At 37.1% G+C, this 18,863-nt stretch overlaps 1 protein-coding gene and 1 pseudogene across 1 annotated transcript in view; one reads left to right on the top strand and one right to left on the bottom strand.

The window, feature by feature from the left end:
* Window positions 1-275, top strand: part of LOC103590455 — a 1,242-nt pseudogene extending 967 nt beyond the window's left edge.
* The window catches only part of DLGAP5 (discs, large (Drosophila) homolog-associated protein 5), a 48,181-nt gene extending 30,143 nt beyond the window's left edge, over window positions 1-18,038 (bottom strand). The window contains exons 1-10 of the mRNA XM_008572685.1: window positions 17,970-18,038; window positions 15,097-15,335; window positions 9,557-9,750; window positions 7,130-7,192; window positions 5,660-5,744; window positions 5,449-5,565; window positions 4,443-4,513; window positions 2,482-2,756; window positions 1,681-1,808; window positions 1,050-1,176 (exon numbers count right to left, since the gene is read on the bottom strand). Of these exons, the coding sequence (XP_008570907.1) occupies window positions 1,050-1,176; window positions 1,681-1,808; window positions 2,482-2,756; window positions 4,443-4,513; window positions 5,449-5,565; window positions 5,660-5,744; window positions 7,130-7,192; window positions 9,557-9,750; window positions 15,097-15,334 (1,298 nt within the window). The 5' untranslated portion in view covers window position 15,335; window positions 17,970-18,038. The remainder of the gene's footprint in view (window positions 1-1,049; window positions 1,177-1,680; window positions 1,809-2,481; window positions 2,757-4,442; window positions 4,514-5,448; window positions 5,566-5,659; window positions 5,745-7,129; window positions 7,193-9,556; window positions 9,751-15,096; window positions 15,336-17,969) is intronic.
* Between the last annotated feature and the right edge of the window lie 825 nt (window positions 18,039-18,863).

Below are 18,863 nucleotides of genomic sequence, written 5' to 3'. Positions count from 1 at the left end.
ACATGCTTAAAAATGCAGAGAGTAATGCTGAACTTAAGGGTTTAGATGTAGATTCTCTGGTCATTGAGCATATCCACGTGAACAAAGCACCTTACAGAGCTCATGTTCAGATTAACCCATATGTGAGCTCCCACTGCCACGTCAAGATGATCCTTACTAAAAAGGAACAAATTGTTCCTAAACCAGAAGAGGAGCCTGCACAGAAGAAAAAGATATTCCAGAAGAAACTGAAGAAACAAAACGTATGGCTCAAGAATAAATTCAGCATAAAATAAATGCAAATAAAAAATTTTTAAATAAGAAAAAAAGAACAAATGAACATTGAAACTATAGTGGGCTAATATTTCTCATCTATTTGATTAGCAAAGCTCAAAAAAACTGCTAATGTTGCATTAGAAAAAGTATGAGAAAATGGGAACTATCATACCTTGCTAGAGGGAATATAAATTGAGGTAATCATATATTTGTACATGAGAGAATTAAAAAGCATAAAGGTTGTTCTTCTCAGCCTTGATTGTAATACTAATAGACTGAACCTAATGTTAATACCCACTAACAGAGGCCTATTAAATAAATTGTGGTACATCCACATAATTGGATACTACGTGGCCATTAAAACACACACAAAAGCTCTTTAAGTGATAAGATGGAATGTCTCTTAGAATAGTATGTATTGTATGCTACTGTTTATATTTTTAAAAAAGTAAAAAAATGTTTATATTTGCCTACATATGCATTATCTATTTCTGGAAGTATTTGCAAGAAATGAACAACACTTGCCTTCATGGAAAGTTTGAACTATGGGGTTGGGAAACAGTGTTGGGAAGGAGACTTCTCACTTGTACCTTTTCCTATCCTTTGAATAAGGAACCACAAGAATGTATTAGCTATTGAAAAAAATAATTAAAATTTAAATGATAAGTGAAAATCACCCAAAGTCAGTTTCCTTTTAACTCACCAACTATATTAAGGTTAAAAATATTGTAATTTTGGTTTCAAATATCTAGACATTAGTACAAAATTTTAATACTAGGAACAAAGAGACAAACCTGAAATATGGCACATCATGTTGTGGCTGAGATATCTGACCTTCATTTATTTCAAGCGATAGGACTTCTTTTACTGGAAGGCCACTTAGATTTTTAGTAGTAGCTTCATCTTGATCTAAGACATGCTCTATACATTAAAAAAAAAAGTTACATATAAATTTCAAAGCAGCAATTCCTAAAATAATATCCCCCACAAAAAGAAAACATTTTAAAAAATACTTCAAATTTTTTCAATGTTGAATTTTATTTTGTTTTTCTTTTTGGTGGCTGGCTGGTAAGGGTATCAGAACCCTTGACCTTATTGCTACCAGCACCACATTCTAACCAAGTGAGATAACCAGTCAGAGCTGAATTTTTAAATTTTATTTCTGCCTCAATCGTTCTATTTACCATATTTCCTGTAAAATAGCTCTCAATATTTTTCATTTCTTCAAATTTACATTTATTTCCCCTTTCTTCTAGTCTGTATTTGTTCCAATTCTTTCTCTCCAGATTTCTTTACCCATGCTTTTTTATCTTTTCTGAACCTGAGGTCACACTCCCAAACTATATAGTGACAAAGAGTTCTAAACAAATCTTTTGTAAGTCATAATCCAGAAAAGTAAGTAAAAACTTAATTAAGATACTATACCTTCCTTCCAAACTGTTAGAGAACCCAAAGGACATTGTAATTTATTTGAATCTTGCTGTACTGTCTTGGTAGAGTAAGTTTCACATTTTTGTGCCAAAATTTCTTTTGTTGCTTCTTGAGTCTTATCACTAATAACAATAGCAAAAATATACTTCATTAAATGTGAATTCCACATATCTAATTGAGGGGTTTCAAAATAGTGTTGTTTTTTAAAAACCTGGGGTAAAATAGAAATGTTTCTGTTTTTAAAAAAATATGTTTATTCTAGAAGGGAAAATATATAAACACCTATAGTGAGAATGTCTACTAATTAATTGCAATAAGATTCAAAGATTTTAAAGATCTCTTAATGGAACACAAGCACTTAATAGACTTGAATGCTGCTAAGCATTTTCTAATATATTTGCTGTCAGCCAGTCTTTGCAAAACAAACTTGGATTTTCTTTTAAAGATTCCAACTGATTTTTCCCCCCACTTCACAAGTTAATCATTTTTGTCTTTTGATGTAGTTTTTCCAAATTAATAGTCAGCCAGAAAAAAAAAGAAAGGAAAAAAAAAATACCTATATCTGAGCTATTAATAGCAATTTTTTTTTTTCTAAAACTTATTCCCAAGTGTTATATCTAAGTCACTTATGTAAAAAAAAACCACACAAATTGTCAGGTCTAAATAATGATAATAACAATACATAGGAAATATCATAGTTCACTAACTAAATAATAACTTTTTTAAAGCACAGGCCAAATTTAAGAAAGATATTTGTTACCCATCTTAGCAAGGAACTCATTAAGATATTCTTACACTTCTGTTTTTAAAGTGGTCCAGGAATAACTGGGTGTCAAGAAAGCATCAGCACTTCTGGGAGTCATGGGTGTTACTTGATAGGTCTTCAGACCATCCAGTGGATGAAACATAAAATCTTCAGGTGCGAAGGATTTCTTCCCTTTCACTTTTGCAGTATTTGCCCTTGGTAAGTTTTCCATTTTTGATAAGACTCCATCTGGATCCATTCTATGTGTTGTCCTATTTTGTGATTCAGAAGTATTTTCTTCACTATCAATTTTACAAGAAATTACCTGGATATAAGTAAACAGAGTAAAGTAAGAATTTCTCTTCTAAGGATACATTCACTAATTTTTACAGGTCTGAAAATGTGACAATTGAAATATATGTCCCACACATACTTTGAGAGATAAAAACAAATACAATGAAATGTATACATGGAATCAAAGGATCAGATACACTAGAATATTGCTATGATCCTGGATCAGAGAGAACCAATCCTTATTAAAGGACTAAATAATACCTTTTAGGTGATTACAACAGATTAAAATACAGTGATGTGCCACATAATGACATTTCAGTCAACAACAGACTGCATATACAATGGTGATCCTATAAGATTATAATGGCTATACCATATAGCCTAGGTGTATAGTAGGCTATACCATCTAGATTTGTAAGCACACTTTATGATGTTTGCAGAATGACAAAAATCACCTGAACTGCATTTCTCAGACTGTATCCCCAATGTTAAGCAATGCATGACTGCATATGATAACTAAGATGGAAAAATTTACTCAATTAACAATATATACTTTTTACTTAAATTACATTGATAATTACAATGGTTTGAGAATCAGAAATCCAACATTTTATTGGATGACTACTATTGTAAGGACCCAATCCTTTTTTAAAATAACCTTAATTATAAAAAACCTGATCACAAGAGCAATATTTTTCAGTGTGACACAAAAGATTAATCACATTACATATGAAGCATATTTTCTTTTCCAAGTCAATTTAATTGTTACTTGGTATTTAAACATAATTTTCAGAGGTTTCTAAGTTTCTGATTTTTAATGAGATAAAAACTCAAACCAGCATATTTCGATCTGGACAGGAGTTTAAGTGGCAACACTGTCCCTCAGGCCCTCATGGCAGTGAAAGTAAAAATTAGTGGTAATTGTCAAGGGAAAAATAAATCTCAAGCCATGAGGTCTAGCTGCTTTGTCTGTGAAGATTTACCCTCTATTGCTTTCCCTGGAGAATCTATATTTGATTTTTAGTAAGAATCTAGCCAGGTAACTCACTCCTTAGCATAACTTTTTTTTTTTTTTATGGTTAAGGAATTGTACCATGAATTATAGACCAAGCAACTGGGTCCTCAAAATGGTGCTTCTTTTTTGAAAACCTTATTAGACACTATGCTAGATGCTGTCAGAAACATTAGCGTATTTATTTATTGGCAAATGTATAGGTTTTAGAGATACAAAGACAAACTGCTTATTTAATTCTTAAAACTGCTCTATGTAGGTATTCCATGTTACAGATAGGAAAACAACCTCATTAATTATATAACTTGCCCAAGGTTATGAAGCTAATTGGAAGCAGAGACAATATTGAAACCCAGGCCTAACTGAATCCAAAGGCAATGCATTTCACCCTACTCCGTCCTATCTCTTAGCTAATTCCCACAAAAGGTTTCCCTCAGCTGAGTTTTTTTATTTTTCTTCATCTTCCATTAACCAAATTATGCTTTCTCTCCCCTATAAAACTCTTATAATAAGATGCCTAAAAACAATCACCACATTAAATTCTCTTGAAATTTTCCTGTGATTAAAGAGCTTTTTCCTTTTTTTCAAGAGTTTTTAACACATGTAGTTTAACCTCTTGAAGCAGTTCTGATGCTTAATGTCAACTTTATGAAAGTAGCAGTGAGATTTTCAAAGCATCTAGATAAACAGATGTTTATACTCTACCTTGTCAGGTTTTGTTTCTATCTTTGTGGCAGGTCTTCCATTATTTGGTGCCTTGCTTTCTTGTTCATCATCTAAAACAAAAATGAAATAAGACATCCATTTGACTAGATAGAAAATGCTACATTAAAAGTACTAGGTAAGTTTGGATCCCCATACTGTCCAGCCATTAAAAAAAAAAAAAGAAAAAGAAAAAAAGTACCAGGTAATTTGGAAAAAAAAAAAAGGCAATATTAGGAAAATAATAGGAATGTCTGTCTTGAGGGATTTTTGTGATCAAAAGCCATATTATAAAGTGGGATAAAAACAAAATTTCTTGACAACTATAGGCCATCTGTTTTCAAAACAAAACAAAGGTATTTTACCTTTTTCCTCTGAATACCAAACACAAGCATACTTCAAAAAGTTCAGATTCATATTATCTTTTAATTCTATTTTTCCATGAACTTTTTGAAGTAGTCTTCTACATATTTATTATAGATAATTAGGAAAATACAGAAAAGCACAAAGAAGCCTCCCTTCTCCACCGAATCACCCAAGATTCCATTACTCAGGTGATACTTCAGGGTGTGTTCAGAGTTTGACCTGTTTTTCTTTGCCCACTTAATATATCATGAACCCATGTTATTAACTGTTCTTTTACAATATTGTTCTTTTCTTTTTTATTTTTTTGGTGCCATGTCTGGGATTCCAACTGAGGTTCCTGCAAGCACTACCACATTATTCTTAATAGCCACATTGTATTCCACCAAATGAATAAATTGTGATTTATTTGAGCCAGTAATTTTTCACTTTGAAGCACTGCTTATACTAATTCGGGTGCTTCAACATTTGAGCACCCACTGTGTGCTAACTACATGTTGGGACTTGGAACCTACCTGAAGGAAATGGAATCTCCCATTTCTTCTTTTCCTACTCAAAGAAGTACATGCTGATTTTATAAACTGAACAAAAAACCTCAAGAAACAAAAAATTCTAATTTAGTCATCAATCAAGAAATAGTTCTTACCATTAGTAGCTCTTGTGACTGCCTTTCTTGTAGATGGGACTGTTCTGAGAATCTGCTTTGCTGCTTGAGTAGCTGATCGAGTCATTCTCACTGCTGTGGGCATTACAGGCTGTACAACTGTGGGAATATATAATCAAATCAAATGTTCTTTGTAATTATTAATTGTTGCTATGGTAGCATCAGAGCTTACAGTAATTGCTAATATTCCTACCTTTTTTTTCCTTGTCAAACACTTTCTTTTCAGAAGTTTGTCTTTGATCAGGTCGGATTGCTCGAACATCACTCCCATTATCAATCTATTTAAGAGATTAGGTGCTACGTGATTAAACTGCATAATGAATCAAATGACCACATTTTTAATCTGTAAATTGACTCCCCATCTGAAATCTGACAATTATAAATAACATGACAAAAAAATCTACCTCTCCAAATACAATGAGATAAAGAAAAAGTTTTCCATTATATAAATTTCCTTCCATCCTTTTTTTTTAAGAATCACAGAATTTAGAAAATGCTAATAACCTAAGCTATTAAAAATAGCTGACTATAGGGCCGGCCCGGTGGCGCACTGCGCTAGTGCGCCACTTGGGAAGCACAGTGGCGCTCCCGCTGAGGGTTCGGATCCCACATACAGACCGGTTCCCGCTCACTGGCTGAGCGAGGCGCAGGGGCAACACCGAGGGTTGCAATCCCGTTGCCGGTCTCAGTCCGGTACGGGGGCGACACTGAGGGTTGCGATCCGTTGCCGGACACGGAAAAAGACAAAAAAAAATAATAATAAAAAATAAAAATAAAAATAGCTGACTATATAATCTTCTGAGGGTCCTTAAACATGCCAGGCATGCTTTCACTTCAAGACCTTTGAACCTTGCCTAGAAAATTCTTCTCCTGGATAGAAAGCTCTTTCCTACAGTTCACTCCTCCACTTCCTTAAAGACTTCACTCAAAATGTTACCATCTCAGTGAGGCCTCCCCTGACTGCCCCAATCAAAATTCTACCTCACGCCTACTTCTAGTACTCCCCATCTCCCTTCCTTTTTTTCTCTTCCATAATATTTATGACAATCTGACATACTACATATTTATTTTCTTACTGCCTGTCTTACATGTAAGTTCATGAAGGCAGAAAATTTTGTTTGTTTTGTTCACTGCTGTATCCCAGAGCCTAGAATCGTGCCTAGAATCATGGTAGCAAATCAAAATCCACTGAATATGTGAAACTTAGCTTACTCATCTGATAAACAGGCTTGCTATTTCCTTTCCCTCCTTGCTCATTTCACTTAGTAACCCTTCTCATACTTCTATCTATAACAGTATTTTGAAGACCCATAAGTTTGTAACACCCACCCTATGTGCTTTCCACCCCTATCTGCATTTCATGGTGACTTGAAATGCATAATAGGACCCCAGTAAATAAAAAAAGAGTGTGTCACAAAGTTTGGTACATATCTCATAAGGGATGTTTGGGCAAAGAATATTTCAAGTGAAAATTTCCTTAGCATTTAGCCAAAAACTGATCTGTGTCACCATACCAATAACAGTGATTTTGGTACCTGTCAACTCTAGGAAATTGATCATTATGTTTGAATCTGATTATTAGATTAAAAATAAATTTATTTACTCTGAGGAAAAAAAAGCACAGTTTGTCATTTCAGTAACAATTATCTGCTATCAACTATACCTTAGCCTGTTGCATTTGGTCTTTGGCCTTTGACCTTGTAATCCGTACAGAAGATGGAATAGCCTTAAAACAGTCAAAAGAAGATAAAGAGAAGTGAACTGGCAAACAAGTTTACTTCCATATCTCATTATGAAATAAAGTTCCCATTTTAAAGTTAAATTTTACCCTTAATCATTTATGGCAAAAAGATACCTGCTAAGTTAAATTCCTACCTTTTCTGGTTTTGGCTTGACTTAAATTAAGTTTAAAATAGATGTTTATATATATATAAAATACTTTTAATTTCTCAAATTAAAAAAAATCAAAGTTTTGTAAATTAAGTTTAAGTTAATAACTGTAAAACTAACATTTCTCGGTAAGGAGAGGAAATTTCAAATCATTATTTTCCAGGTATTAGAATCCTCATGAATATGATTAGTTAAAAATATTTGGGAAGGGGATAGATGAGCAGACTAGAGTATTAGGATCTAACATTTCTCGGTAAGGAGAGGAAATTTCAAATCATTATTTTCCAGGTATTAGAATCCTCATTAATATGATTAGTTAAAAATATTTGGGAAGGGGATAGATGAGCAGACTAGAGTATTAGGATCTTTCATTTTCTATTTATAAAAAGGTATTTTACAGCTTACTTTCCTAGTTTTAACAATTTGCTTTCAAATCTCATGATTATACACTTGTCCACTGTGAATAAGAAAAGAGACTTGATCAAAAAGCGTGGGGAAAAAAATTTAGCAAGAGAAAAACTGATTAAAAAGTGATAAGATATTGACTAACTCTGCAAAATTCCTTAAGAAGCATAAACACAGACTTCTCTAGATAAGGAGTCATTTTCTTCTCCAAATCTCAGCAAAAACCTAGTCCTAAGAAAACTAGGCTTTCCTCTAGAGTTGCATAAAGAACGCAAAATTCAGCAATGGCTACTAAGAACAAAAAACAATTTTTGGTGAATGTTGTAACTTAACACAATGATTTGCCTCTTTTCCTGCCTTCATATAACCCTTTTAAATAGTTTTTTATAGTTTAGACCAATGATTGGCATCTTACATATTCTTGAAAAGCCAGCTTAAATCTAACACTTTCCAGGGTCGTCTTTGTTATCCCTCCAGCCAAAAACAATCTCTCCCTCCTCTAATATATATAGAATATGTTTATCTATATCTTTCCACCTTGAACTATATCCTATTAGTTTTGGTCTCTTGCTAAGGCTGTACACAAATAAATAATCGAAGATCTGTCAAATGAATCCATGAGATTCATGAGGCCCAGAAAAATAGGCAATATCTTGGGCCTTTATATCATTCAATTCTTATTTAAATCAGGGATGCATATACAGTCAATGAGATCTTTTAAATATATTATCTAAAATGAGATCTTTTATAAATATCTTTAAAACAGCAAATCATTAGTGACTACCTAATTTACAATCCAACTGCCTCTGTTCAAACTTCATCCTTCTTGACTCACTGATCATGCTCTTCTTTAGATTATGCCTCCTTTAGCTTCTATTGTTTTAGTTCTCCTAACACTCTGACCAGTCCTTCTCTGACTTCTGCCTGCCTGAAGGTGTTCTCTGGACCTCACTCATTTTCATAATTTTATGTATACCTTTTTGGAGTGGTCTCATATAGTCCTACAGTTTAAATGTCCACCCACATTCCCAATATCATATCCTAAATCCACACCTTAGCACCAATCTCTATCCTGCTTTCCAAATTTTTATTCCCAATTGCCTGATGGCCCAAACAAGTCTTTTTTGTTTTTAAAGGTAATTAATGTGCACCCATTTAAGCCTGTTCCTTTTCTTGCCTTTCTCATCTCTTTTAGTAGGAGCATAATTTGTATGATTGCTCAAACTAATAACTCCAGAATCATCTTATCTCTGACTCTTCAATTTCCTTCACCTCTCACCATCTACTTGGTCCAATTCTGTCAATTATATCTCTTAAGATGTCTTACCTACTTCTTCCTTTTTAAAACCACTGCCCCAATCTGCTTATCTCAGCTCATCTATTCTATTACAATAGTCTCATAGCCAGTCTTCCTATCTATAAATGCTTCCCTTTCCAGACTATAATCTGTAAAGCCAGAGTAGTCTTCCTGAATTACTAATTTGATAATGACACTACCTCATTTATAAACTTCCCTTGACTCCATAACCTATGGCATAAATCCTAGGTCACTTGGTATAGCATCATTCAGCCTGACTCTACCCACTTTCCTAGTTTTATCTTATCTCCACTTACCTATAGCTTTTGAAGAGACCTGATTTTCATTCTTCTGAGCTACTATTATGTCATTCCTATCAACTAGTTAAGTGAATAAAGGGACTAAGGGGTAGGCATTATTTTAGACATTTAGTCCCTTAAAGAAAATTTCAAATAAAAGGAACTATTCCTCTATATCAAGTTAAGATAATAAATGTACCTTTTTTGGCTCAGCTTTCATGGCTTTCTGGTTCGATAAAAGAAAACAAGGCATATCAGGTCTATAAAGACCCACTTTAAATATTCCTCGTTTAGCTTTTTCTCTCTGCTCTTTCAATTTTTGAAGTTGCTTTTCTTCTTTGTATTTTTGAAGCATTTGTTTTCGTTGATTACCTAGAACAGTTTTCATTGACCCTAAGCAGAAAAACAAAACAACACAGTATATAAAACATTTCAGATAAAAATTTATGCAAATATCTAAAAAATCATTTTTGTCTAGCTTCAACTGCTGCTAAGAAATGCTTCTAATAACTTAATTTCTTAGCACTCTAACCAGTTATTTCAATCCCTAGTCTTTTAAAATTTCTATTCCTTTTGCCTTTGCTTGTTCATATATTTATTAACTGCTTGCTATGTACTAGTAATGTATTACTTCACTTCTAAGTTAATTAACTTGTATGATAGCAAGCCTCCACATTGACCTCTAGTGAGTATCACATCCTGGTTTTCATGCTCTTGTGTTGTCCCGTTGAATAGTACTGTTCTATATAACCAAGAAAGTGTTATGGAAATGATGGAGTATGACTTCCAAGATTGGCAGTTTTTGCTTTGCTCTTTCTTGGATCACTTGCACTAGGGGAAACCAGTGGCTATGTGGAGGTTTAAAGAGACTTAAACAACCCTATAGAGGTATTCACATGACAAAGAACTAAGGCCTCCTGCCAAAAGCCAGCATCAATATGCTGGTCATGTGAGTTAGTCATCTTGGAAGCAGATCCTCCAGTCTCAGTCAAGCCTTCTGACGCATCTCTGGATATCTTGATTGCTACCTTCAGAACTACCTAGCTAAGCCACATCCAAATTCCTGATCCACAACCAGCCCAGCGAAGACCACCAAGCAGCCATAGGAGGTGCCCTGGGCTCTCCCGAGCTGGGGCAGTGGAGGGGCTCTGGGCCTCGTCCCCCCCCTCCCCCCCTCCAAGCAGCCCAGTGACGACCAGCAAGCCTCAGCAAGAAGGGCCCCAGGTTCCTGAGCTGGGATGGTGGAGATTGAGGGCTACTGCCACACCCTCTTGACATCCGCACCCAAACCAGCAATAACCAAGCCACCACTGGTGTTACAGGAAGGAGCCGCCAATGAGACACAGTCACTCAGAGAGAAGGGAAAGTCAGATATTTTATTGCTGGAAGCTTCAGGGGAATTTGTGTTCCAAATCCTGAGCAAACAAATATAAGGAGAACTAGCCTTAAATATTCTTTTTGGGTAAGTAAGCAGCAAGCATTTCTATTGGCTCTTTTGCCTGTCTTTAGGCGGAGTCCCCCATATCAGGGGTCTTAAGCAAGTAGTTATTTTGGGTAAGGGGCTGATCACAGCTCCAAACAAATATAAGGAGAACTAGCCTTAAATATTCTTTTTGGGTAAGTAAGCAGCAAGCATTTCTATTGGCTCTTTTGCCTGTCTTTAGGCAGAGTCCCCCATATCAGGGGTCTTAAGCAAGTAGTTATTTTGGGTAAGGGGCTGATCACAGCTGGCCCAACCATTTTACAGCTGGGCACAACAACAGGAAGCGTGGTTAAGGAGCGAGACTGTTTCCAAACAGTGAGTACATGGTTTTGAGTAAGGGTCTTTATCACACCGGGGTGCAAGGGCTGGAAGTATGGTTACTTGAGGAGGGGTCTGCTTTAGAGAGCAACTCGGTCTCTCATCTACTCAGGAAAGAGCTAGCAGGCTGTGGTTTTTTGTTAAAACAAGAACAAGCTTGTGACCACAGAGCTACAGAATGCAGAAATGCATTTAGCTGTTTAACCCTTCTTAACACACTCCAGATAAAACTGTTTTGAGTAAGGGTCTTTTTCACACCTGGGTGCACGGGCAGGAAGTATGGTTACTTGAGGAGGGGTCTGCTTTAGAGAGCAACTCGGTCTCTCATCTACTCAGGAAAGAGCTAGCAGGCTGTGGTTTTTTGTTAAAACAAGAACAAGCTTGTGACCACAGAGCTACAGAATGCAGAAATGCATTTAGCTGTTTAACCCTTAACACACTCCAGATAAAACTCACATACAGGCAAATATTAACTAACACAATTAAATCAAAGGTAAAAACAAGGATGTAAATAAAAGGAAGGACAAGGAATCCAGCCATTACACTGTAAGCCCACGGGTCTCCCCTGTGGGAATGTGGGGGGTGCCACAGGCCTCAATACAACCCCTCCTTCTCCCTCCTTCTTCCATCACATTTCCTTCCCCTTTCCCCTCCCCCTCTCCCTCCCAACTGTTCTACAACATCATAGAATGTAAAAAAAATAATATTAATAAAATTAAAACAAAAAACAAATTCCTGATCCACAAAAATTGTGTGAAATAAATGTTTACTGTTGTTTTAAGCCACTAAGTTTTGGGGTAACTAATCCAATCACGGATGTTATTTATTGTAATAGATGCACTCCATTCCTTCTCACCTAGGACATTCTTCTAGCAATATACCCTCTTGCTCACCTGTTTTTTCCTCTCTACTGGACTGTTGCCATCATGAAGTTATAAATATGTAATAATTTCTTCCAACCTACATCCTCATCTAGCTACTTGCCTCATTTCTCTAGCCCTGGTTAAGGCAAAATTCTCTGAGAGAATTATCTATGTCCCTATATCCAATTCTCCTTACATCCCCCCTTAATTTTTTCAAAATTATGAAAAATTTCAAATATACACACAAGCAGAATGTAATGAACCCCCGTATACCTATCACCCAGATTCAACAATTATGACATTTTGCTGCACTTGTTTTTAAAAAAACAAATTCTACTGACAAGGTCTCATCCCTAAATATTTTAGTATGCACCTCTAGAAAGTAAAGACATTTCCTTGGATAACCGCAATACCAGTATCACACCTAACAAAATGAGCAGTAATTAATTCCCTGTTATCACCTATTACAGGGTCCAGATATAAACTTCTCTGTTTCAAAGAAGTCTTTTTTTAAACCATTGGTTTACTCAAATCAGGAACCAAGCAAAATCTACACATTTTATTTGGATGTCTTTTAAATCTCTTCATCTAAAACAGATCTTCCTCCCTACCCTTCTTTTCATTCCATTGCCTCGTTGACAAAAGACAGTCAGTTGTTCTACTAAATGTCCTGCATTCTGTATATATTTGCATATTTGCTTTTTCATGTTTTTTACTCACTCCTCTTGCCTCGATGTTTTCTATAAATTGGAAATTATATCTAACGGTTTGATTAGATTCAAATTTAACTTTTGGAGCAAGAATATGTCCTAGGTGGTGCTGCCATTTTCTCTTGAGCCCTCTCAATCTGGCTTTCACTCCCTGAACATCACTCTACCAAAACTACTCATCAAGATCACTGACCTCCACAGTGGAGAAGTTCAAACCCTCACTTCTAATATTACTCCACCTAACAAGCAGTAGTGACTGACATAGTTAATCAGTCTCTTCTTCTCGACATAAATTTCTTCACTTGGTTTCCAGGATATCACATTCTTCTGGTTGACCTCTTTACTTTGCGCTGCTCCTCAGTTCTTTGCTAGTTCCCCCTCATGTCCTTGCCCTCTAAATGTTGGAGTGCTCACCCCTTTGCTTTCCTTTTTCCACACCAGAACTTTGGATAATCACATATAGTCTTACAGTTTCAAACACCATGTATATGTTGATAACTCCTGAGTTTTCATCTCTAGCTCAGACTTTCCCCCTAACTCACCTTGTACACCCAACTAACTTTTCATCATCTCTCCTTACATGTCTAATACACTTTGCAAATTTAATATGCCCATTATGAACTCTTACCACATCCCCCAAACACTTTTCTCCCTCAGTCTTTCACAATTTAATAAATGGCCACTGCATACTTTCAGTTTTCAGGCTAAAAACCTTAAACTTGTCCTGAGTTATCTTTCTTTCTCAATCACACATCCAATGCATCAGGAAATCCTATTGGTTCAACCTTCAAAATATATCCAGAATGCAACACACTTGTCTTTTCCGCTACCACCCTGATCAATCACCAACTAAATGATTGCAATAGTCTCCTAACTGCTCTCCCAGAGGCCATGCCTGCCCCTCTACAACCTATTCTCAACATAGCAGCTAAAGTGATCCTTTTAAAACATAAATCAGACTATAGAAATACCCATTAATCCATTAATGGCTTCTCATTTCATTCAGAGTAAAAGCCAATGTCCTTATAATGATGGTTCTCAGGCCTCTGTGGGATCTAGATTCATGTTCATTCTTTTCTAGCCATGGTTGCCTACTTGCTCTCTCTGGAACATACCAGGCCCACTCCCACCTCTAAGCCTCTGCAAATGGGAAATAAACAGGATATTTTAATAGCATGTAGACCTGGTCAGATTTTCACTTCAGAGATTTTGGTTGAGGAATGGAGGGAACATTTGAGAGGATGAGAGGAGAGGCAAAGCCATGACCTAGGAGGCAGTAACATCACCTCTTTACATACTTAAAAATGTTTGGTTCTTTCTTTAAAGGCCATCCCATATCATTCTATGCCCCCGTTTTCATTTCCTCCCAACTCCTTAGAGATGTTATTCTTTTCTCTCTTCCCTCAACTATCAGCCCATTTCCTTTGACCTTCAAACATACACTGATCACCTCATCTAAAAAACAAAAGAAACTCACAATGCTTTGGTCTAATTCTATTCTCTCATTTTTCTTCAGAATCACAAAAATGATAAATCTGCAAGAAACCTTTTAGCCCAAATCCCTCTTTTACAGAACAATTTAAGCTCAAATACATTGAGTGTCCTTTATGTGCCAAGTAATACACGAGTTCTAGAAAATAAAATTGAAGCAGTGAACAGTTAAATAATTGACACCTCATTTCTTTCTCTACAAAACGTCTAAAAATACTTTATCTTTCTGCCATTCACAATTTATCCTTGCTTTGTTTCACTGCTGCTATATAAACACAACTAAATAGGAGTCCAGTGATGACTCCTGATTAAATACAAGTCAATTCTCAGTTCTCTTACTCCTTCTCTGTAGCATCCCTTGCCTTCTAAGACATTCTATTTTTATCTTTTTCTGAGATTATTCCTTTCTTCTTTAATTGGTTCTTTCCTTCCTAATGGTTCCAAATCCTTCTGGGCAAACTGCAAGGATGAATTCTGTTCTTTTCTCTAATGTTTCCATTGGCAAAGTATTCTTACTTCAAGTATTCTTTCATCATTCTATATTTATGTTTCTTATTAGTTTATCTTGTCAACACTTATCTTACCTAAGCTCCAGAAGAACTTTAGAAGTCCTGTAAGACAATATAGATAATAAAGTGCTATAATACTGCATAGGTGAATGGCTTTAGCTTAGCTAGGGACCTTCACAGCCTTTACCTTAAATAAACAGTATTTAGTTGTAGAAAACTCCAAGTTATTTAGAATGGTATCTCAAAACACCATTCTGCTCACCAGGGTTTTTTTTTGTTTTGTTTTGTTTTTTTTATTCACAGGCATTAAACCAGCTTTTATTCACTCTTCAAAGTACTTAAAATTACAATAGACCTTTACTTACTTGGCTTAACATTGGCCTTTTCTGGAACAAGCTCTTGAGATGTCTCATCTAATTCAACAAGAATTCTACCTTCCAAGGTTGGAATGTTGACATCTTTCAAACCAAAATGTCTATTTCGTTCATATTCCTTATGTCTGTTTTCCTTCTGAGACAGTGATTTCCTATGAGCAATTTTAGTTCTAATCATGTCCGTACTTAAATCCTTTCTGTGTCGACTGGCAAAATGTGATGAAGACATCCTGCCAGGGAAAAGAGATAGAAACCAACTTACACAAATTTTTATTATTTAAAAAATTAAGATTCCAGTTCATCTCCTGTCCCACCTTAGAGACTTCTGAAATAAAAACATTAAAATGCATTATGAAATGAATATGTAACACTGAAGAGTGGGAAGGAGGTTAACAGAGAACAAGACACTACAACCTATTTTGGGGTTCTAAATAGGAACTTACTTGAAAGATGAAGTGAAGCCCGAGAAGCTATAGTCCAGAACACAGAAAATAGGATCTGGGCTTATAATAGAGAACAATACAAAAAGAAGAGTGCGGGCATTATTAAAAATAAATAAATAAAAAAAAAGGGCCGGCCCGGTGAAGCACTTGGTAGAGTGCGGCGCTTGGGGGCGAGGCGGCGCTCTGGCTGAGGGTTCGGATCCCATATAGAGACCAGTCCCTTCACTGGTTGAGCGTGGTGCGGGCGCGACACCGAGGGTTGCGATCCTGTTGCCGGTCACAAAAAAAGACAAAAAGGAAAAAAAAAAAAAAGAGTGTGACGTAAAGGTGAAAAGAGGAAAGTAAGTGTAGTACTATATAAAGAACAGTTTCCTTAATCTTCCCCTGGTGATGAATGCAGGCAGCCTAGCATTTCCTGTCCAGCTAAAACCAAAAACAAAACACAGGAGATACCTATTGGACACACAGGAATAATACACAGACAGTTGGATAGAGATGCATAGAGCAAGGCATGTGGGAAGGGGTGTGGAGCTTCCATGTCCTCTTTGGGCGCGACACCCTCCAGGAACCTCCATGCGCTCAATTATCTGGAAGCTCCTCAAACTCAGTCTTTTTGGGTTTTATGGAAGGCAATTTTACATAGGCATAATTGATTAAATCATTGGCCATTGGTAATCAACTCAACCTTCAGCCCCTTGCCCCTCCCATAAGGTTGGGGGGGTGAAACTGAAAGTCCCAATTCTCTAATCCTGCCTAGGTCTTTCCAGTGACCAGCCCTATCCTGAAGCTACCTAGGGGCAGCCAGCCACAAGTCAACTCACTAGCACACAAAAAGACACATCACTTTGGAGACTCCAAGAATTTTAGGAGTTGTATGCCAGGGAATAGGATGAAGACCAAGTATATATTTCAGTGCTGGCCCATTAGCTCAGTTGGTTAGAGTGCAGCCTTATAACAGTAAGGTCACGGGTTCAGATCCCCATACCAGCCAGTTGCCTCCCCCCCAAAAAATATTACACAAATAAATATTTTACGGTATTACAATAACCATAGCAAATTGCCGCATTATTTTCATCCATGCAAAAAATCATGTAGTTTATTTGGTACAGCAGTTGCCTCCCCCCCCAAAAATATTACACAAATAAATATTTCACGGTATTACAATGACCATAGCAAATTGCCGCATTATTTTCATCCATGCAAAAAATCATGTAGTTTATTTGGTACATACCCTTTTCTTAAAAAGATCTTTGAGAATGTAATCAAGCAAAACAAGGGAGAAAGGCTATAAAGACAATGTCATGAGTTCCAACAAACAGTGGAGTCAACTGAGGAGAATAAAGAAAAGTTTGAGGGGGTCACTTATGTAGCTGGTATAGAGAACTACCAAGTCAAACTGGAGAAAGAGGACTGGTTCTCCAGAAGAAAAGTCTTAGCAGTTAAAAGATTAAAAAAGGAAGGGGGGTGGGGGGAGGCTCTGTGATTCGGCGATTTCAAAAGTCATAGGCACACTACAGTATACAGTTCAACAAAAATAAGAAAGTTCACTTTCAGATAAAGGAAAAATCAGCACAAGAAATGCAATAAGTTAAAATGTTACATGATTTTAAGCAATCAACAGAGTATAAAAAATGAAAATCTGTCTGACATGAATGCTAATAATATTCTTCTCTAACAGCCCAGGGGAAGTGGCAATGGACTGAGCACAGAAACATCAAGAAACTCTCCTTTACTATTTGATTTGTCACCTGCAAGGACTAATTTGCTAAATATCAAAGAAAAACTAAAACTTATGAATTAATTATTTTAAAATACAGAATCTATACAGCACTATCGAGGGAGAGAGAGCACAAACTAACATGATAGGCATACTTAATGATCACAATAGCCCTAAAAGGTAGTAACTATTATCGCCGCTGTACAGATGAGGTATATTAACTGCCCACATTAGCACAGCTAAAAGGTTGTGCAGCGCGGATGCCAAGCCAGGCAGCACGGTTCTTCACACACATCTAAGTTATCTTTGGCTAACTGGAGTTTCTTCCAGCTTGAAAGTCTAAAAGGCGTTAGTCTTGCTTGCCTAGAGATTCTCAACAAGGGCGTTTTTTATTTGTCACAGGATCTGGGAGGAGCTACTGAAATTTAACGTTGGGGCCAGGGATGCAAAACGTCCCGCATGGTGAAGAATTGTCCTACCCCAAAGGCCAATTACGTCCCGGTGGTGAAACGCTGACTGCTACCTAGATCATGTGTTTTCTCTTCTGGAGGATGGTGTCATCAGCTTCGGGAAGGGCAGGTAACACGGGCCTAGTGGGGCCTACCCCTGAACTGCGTCCGGCTCGCAGCCTCAGTCCTCAGACCTTCCAGACCTTCCACGTAAGCGAGCCAGCATCCTCCCTCCTACTCCCAGCATCCACCTACCTGAGACACCTTAAAGCGTAAAGGAACTAAAGGAAACCCCTCGGTCCGTACGACCACCGCCGCCTCCGAAGCAGGAACGCCTACAACCTGAGCCTTCGCAAAATTCAAACTTTCCGCATCGAGCCCCTGATTGGAGAGGCTTTAACAAACACTTCCGGTAAAAGTGCCCGCCTCTTCCCTTCTACGAGGCTTGCGATTGGTTTGCTTTGTGCGATATTTGAATTGATTGAAAGGTGAAGGGATGGCTCAAAGGATGGGTGGGAGGAGTAAAAATAGGTGCGACCCTGCCACTGGGCGGTGCGGTAGGGGCGCTTAGGCCTGGCGGGGAGCGGGAGTCGCTGCCTCTCGGAGACTCTCAGGTTCCAGAGGAAGGACGAGGAGATCCAGGTGGGGGAGCCACTGAGGCTCAGCCGCCTCCTTGAAGCCGTGGAAGAGATTCAGAGTTTGCAAGGCTTTTTAATGTCCTTGTTTAGTCACAGAAATGCAGCAGACCTTATTGGAATGTTTTCTTTAAAGAAAGGGCTTACCACGCGAAATTTCTCCTTACGTCGTTTAGTGTTGCTTTTCAACGTCGCCAGCCTTTTATTTTATTTATTTATTTTTTTGTGGAGGCATAATTTACATACAGTGAGAAGCATAGTTTTATTAGTGGACGATTTGATGCGTTTTGATTACTGTAAACAGCTGTGTAACCACCACCAATCAGGATGGAAAGCATTTCCATCACCCAGAAGAGTTCCCTCACCCCCTTGCCAGTCAATCTCCCATCCCTTAGACAACCACTCCTCTGATTTCTGTCACCATAAAAATAGAGGTGGCAGGTCCTCTTTTGGGTCAGCCTTCTTTCAGCATGTTTTTGGGACTTAGCCATACTGTTGCGTGAACTAGCAGTTA

This window comes from Galeopterus variegatus, unplaced genomic scaffold (assembly GCF_000696425.1).
Source record: "Galeopterus variegatus unplaced genomic scaffold, G_variegatus-3.0.2 Scaffold822, whole genome shotgun sequence".
In the NCBI taxonomy this organism is placed as follows: Eukaryota; Metazoa; Chordata; class Mammalia; order Dermoptera; family Cynocephalidae; genus Galeopterus; species Galeopterus variegatus.
Note: the sequence above shows the minus strand (reverse complement) of the source record. Positions and strands in the feature narration are given on the sequence as shown.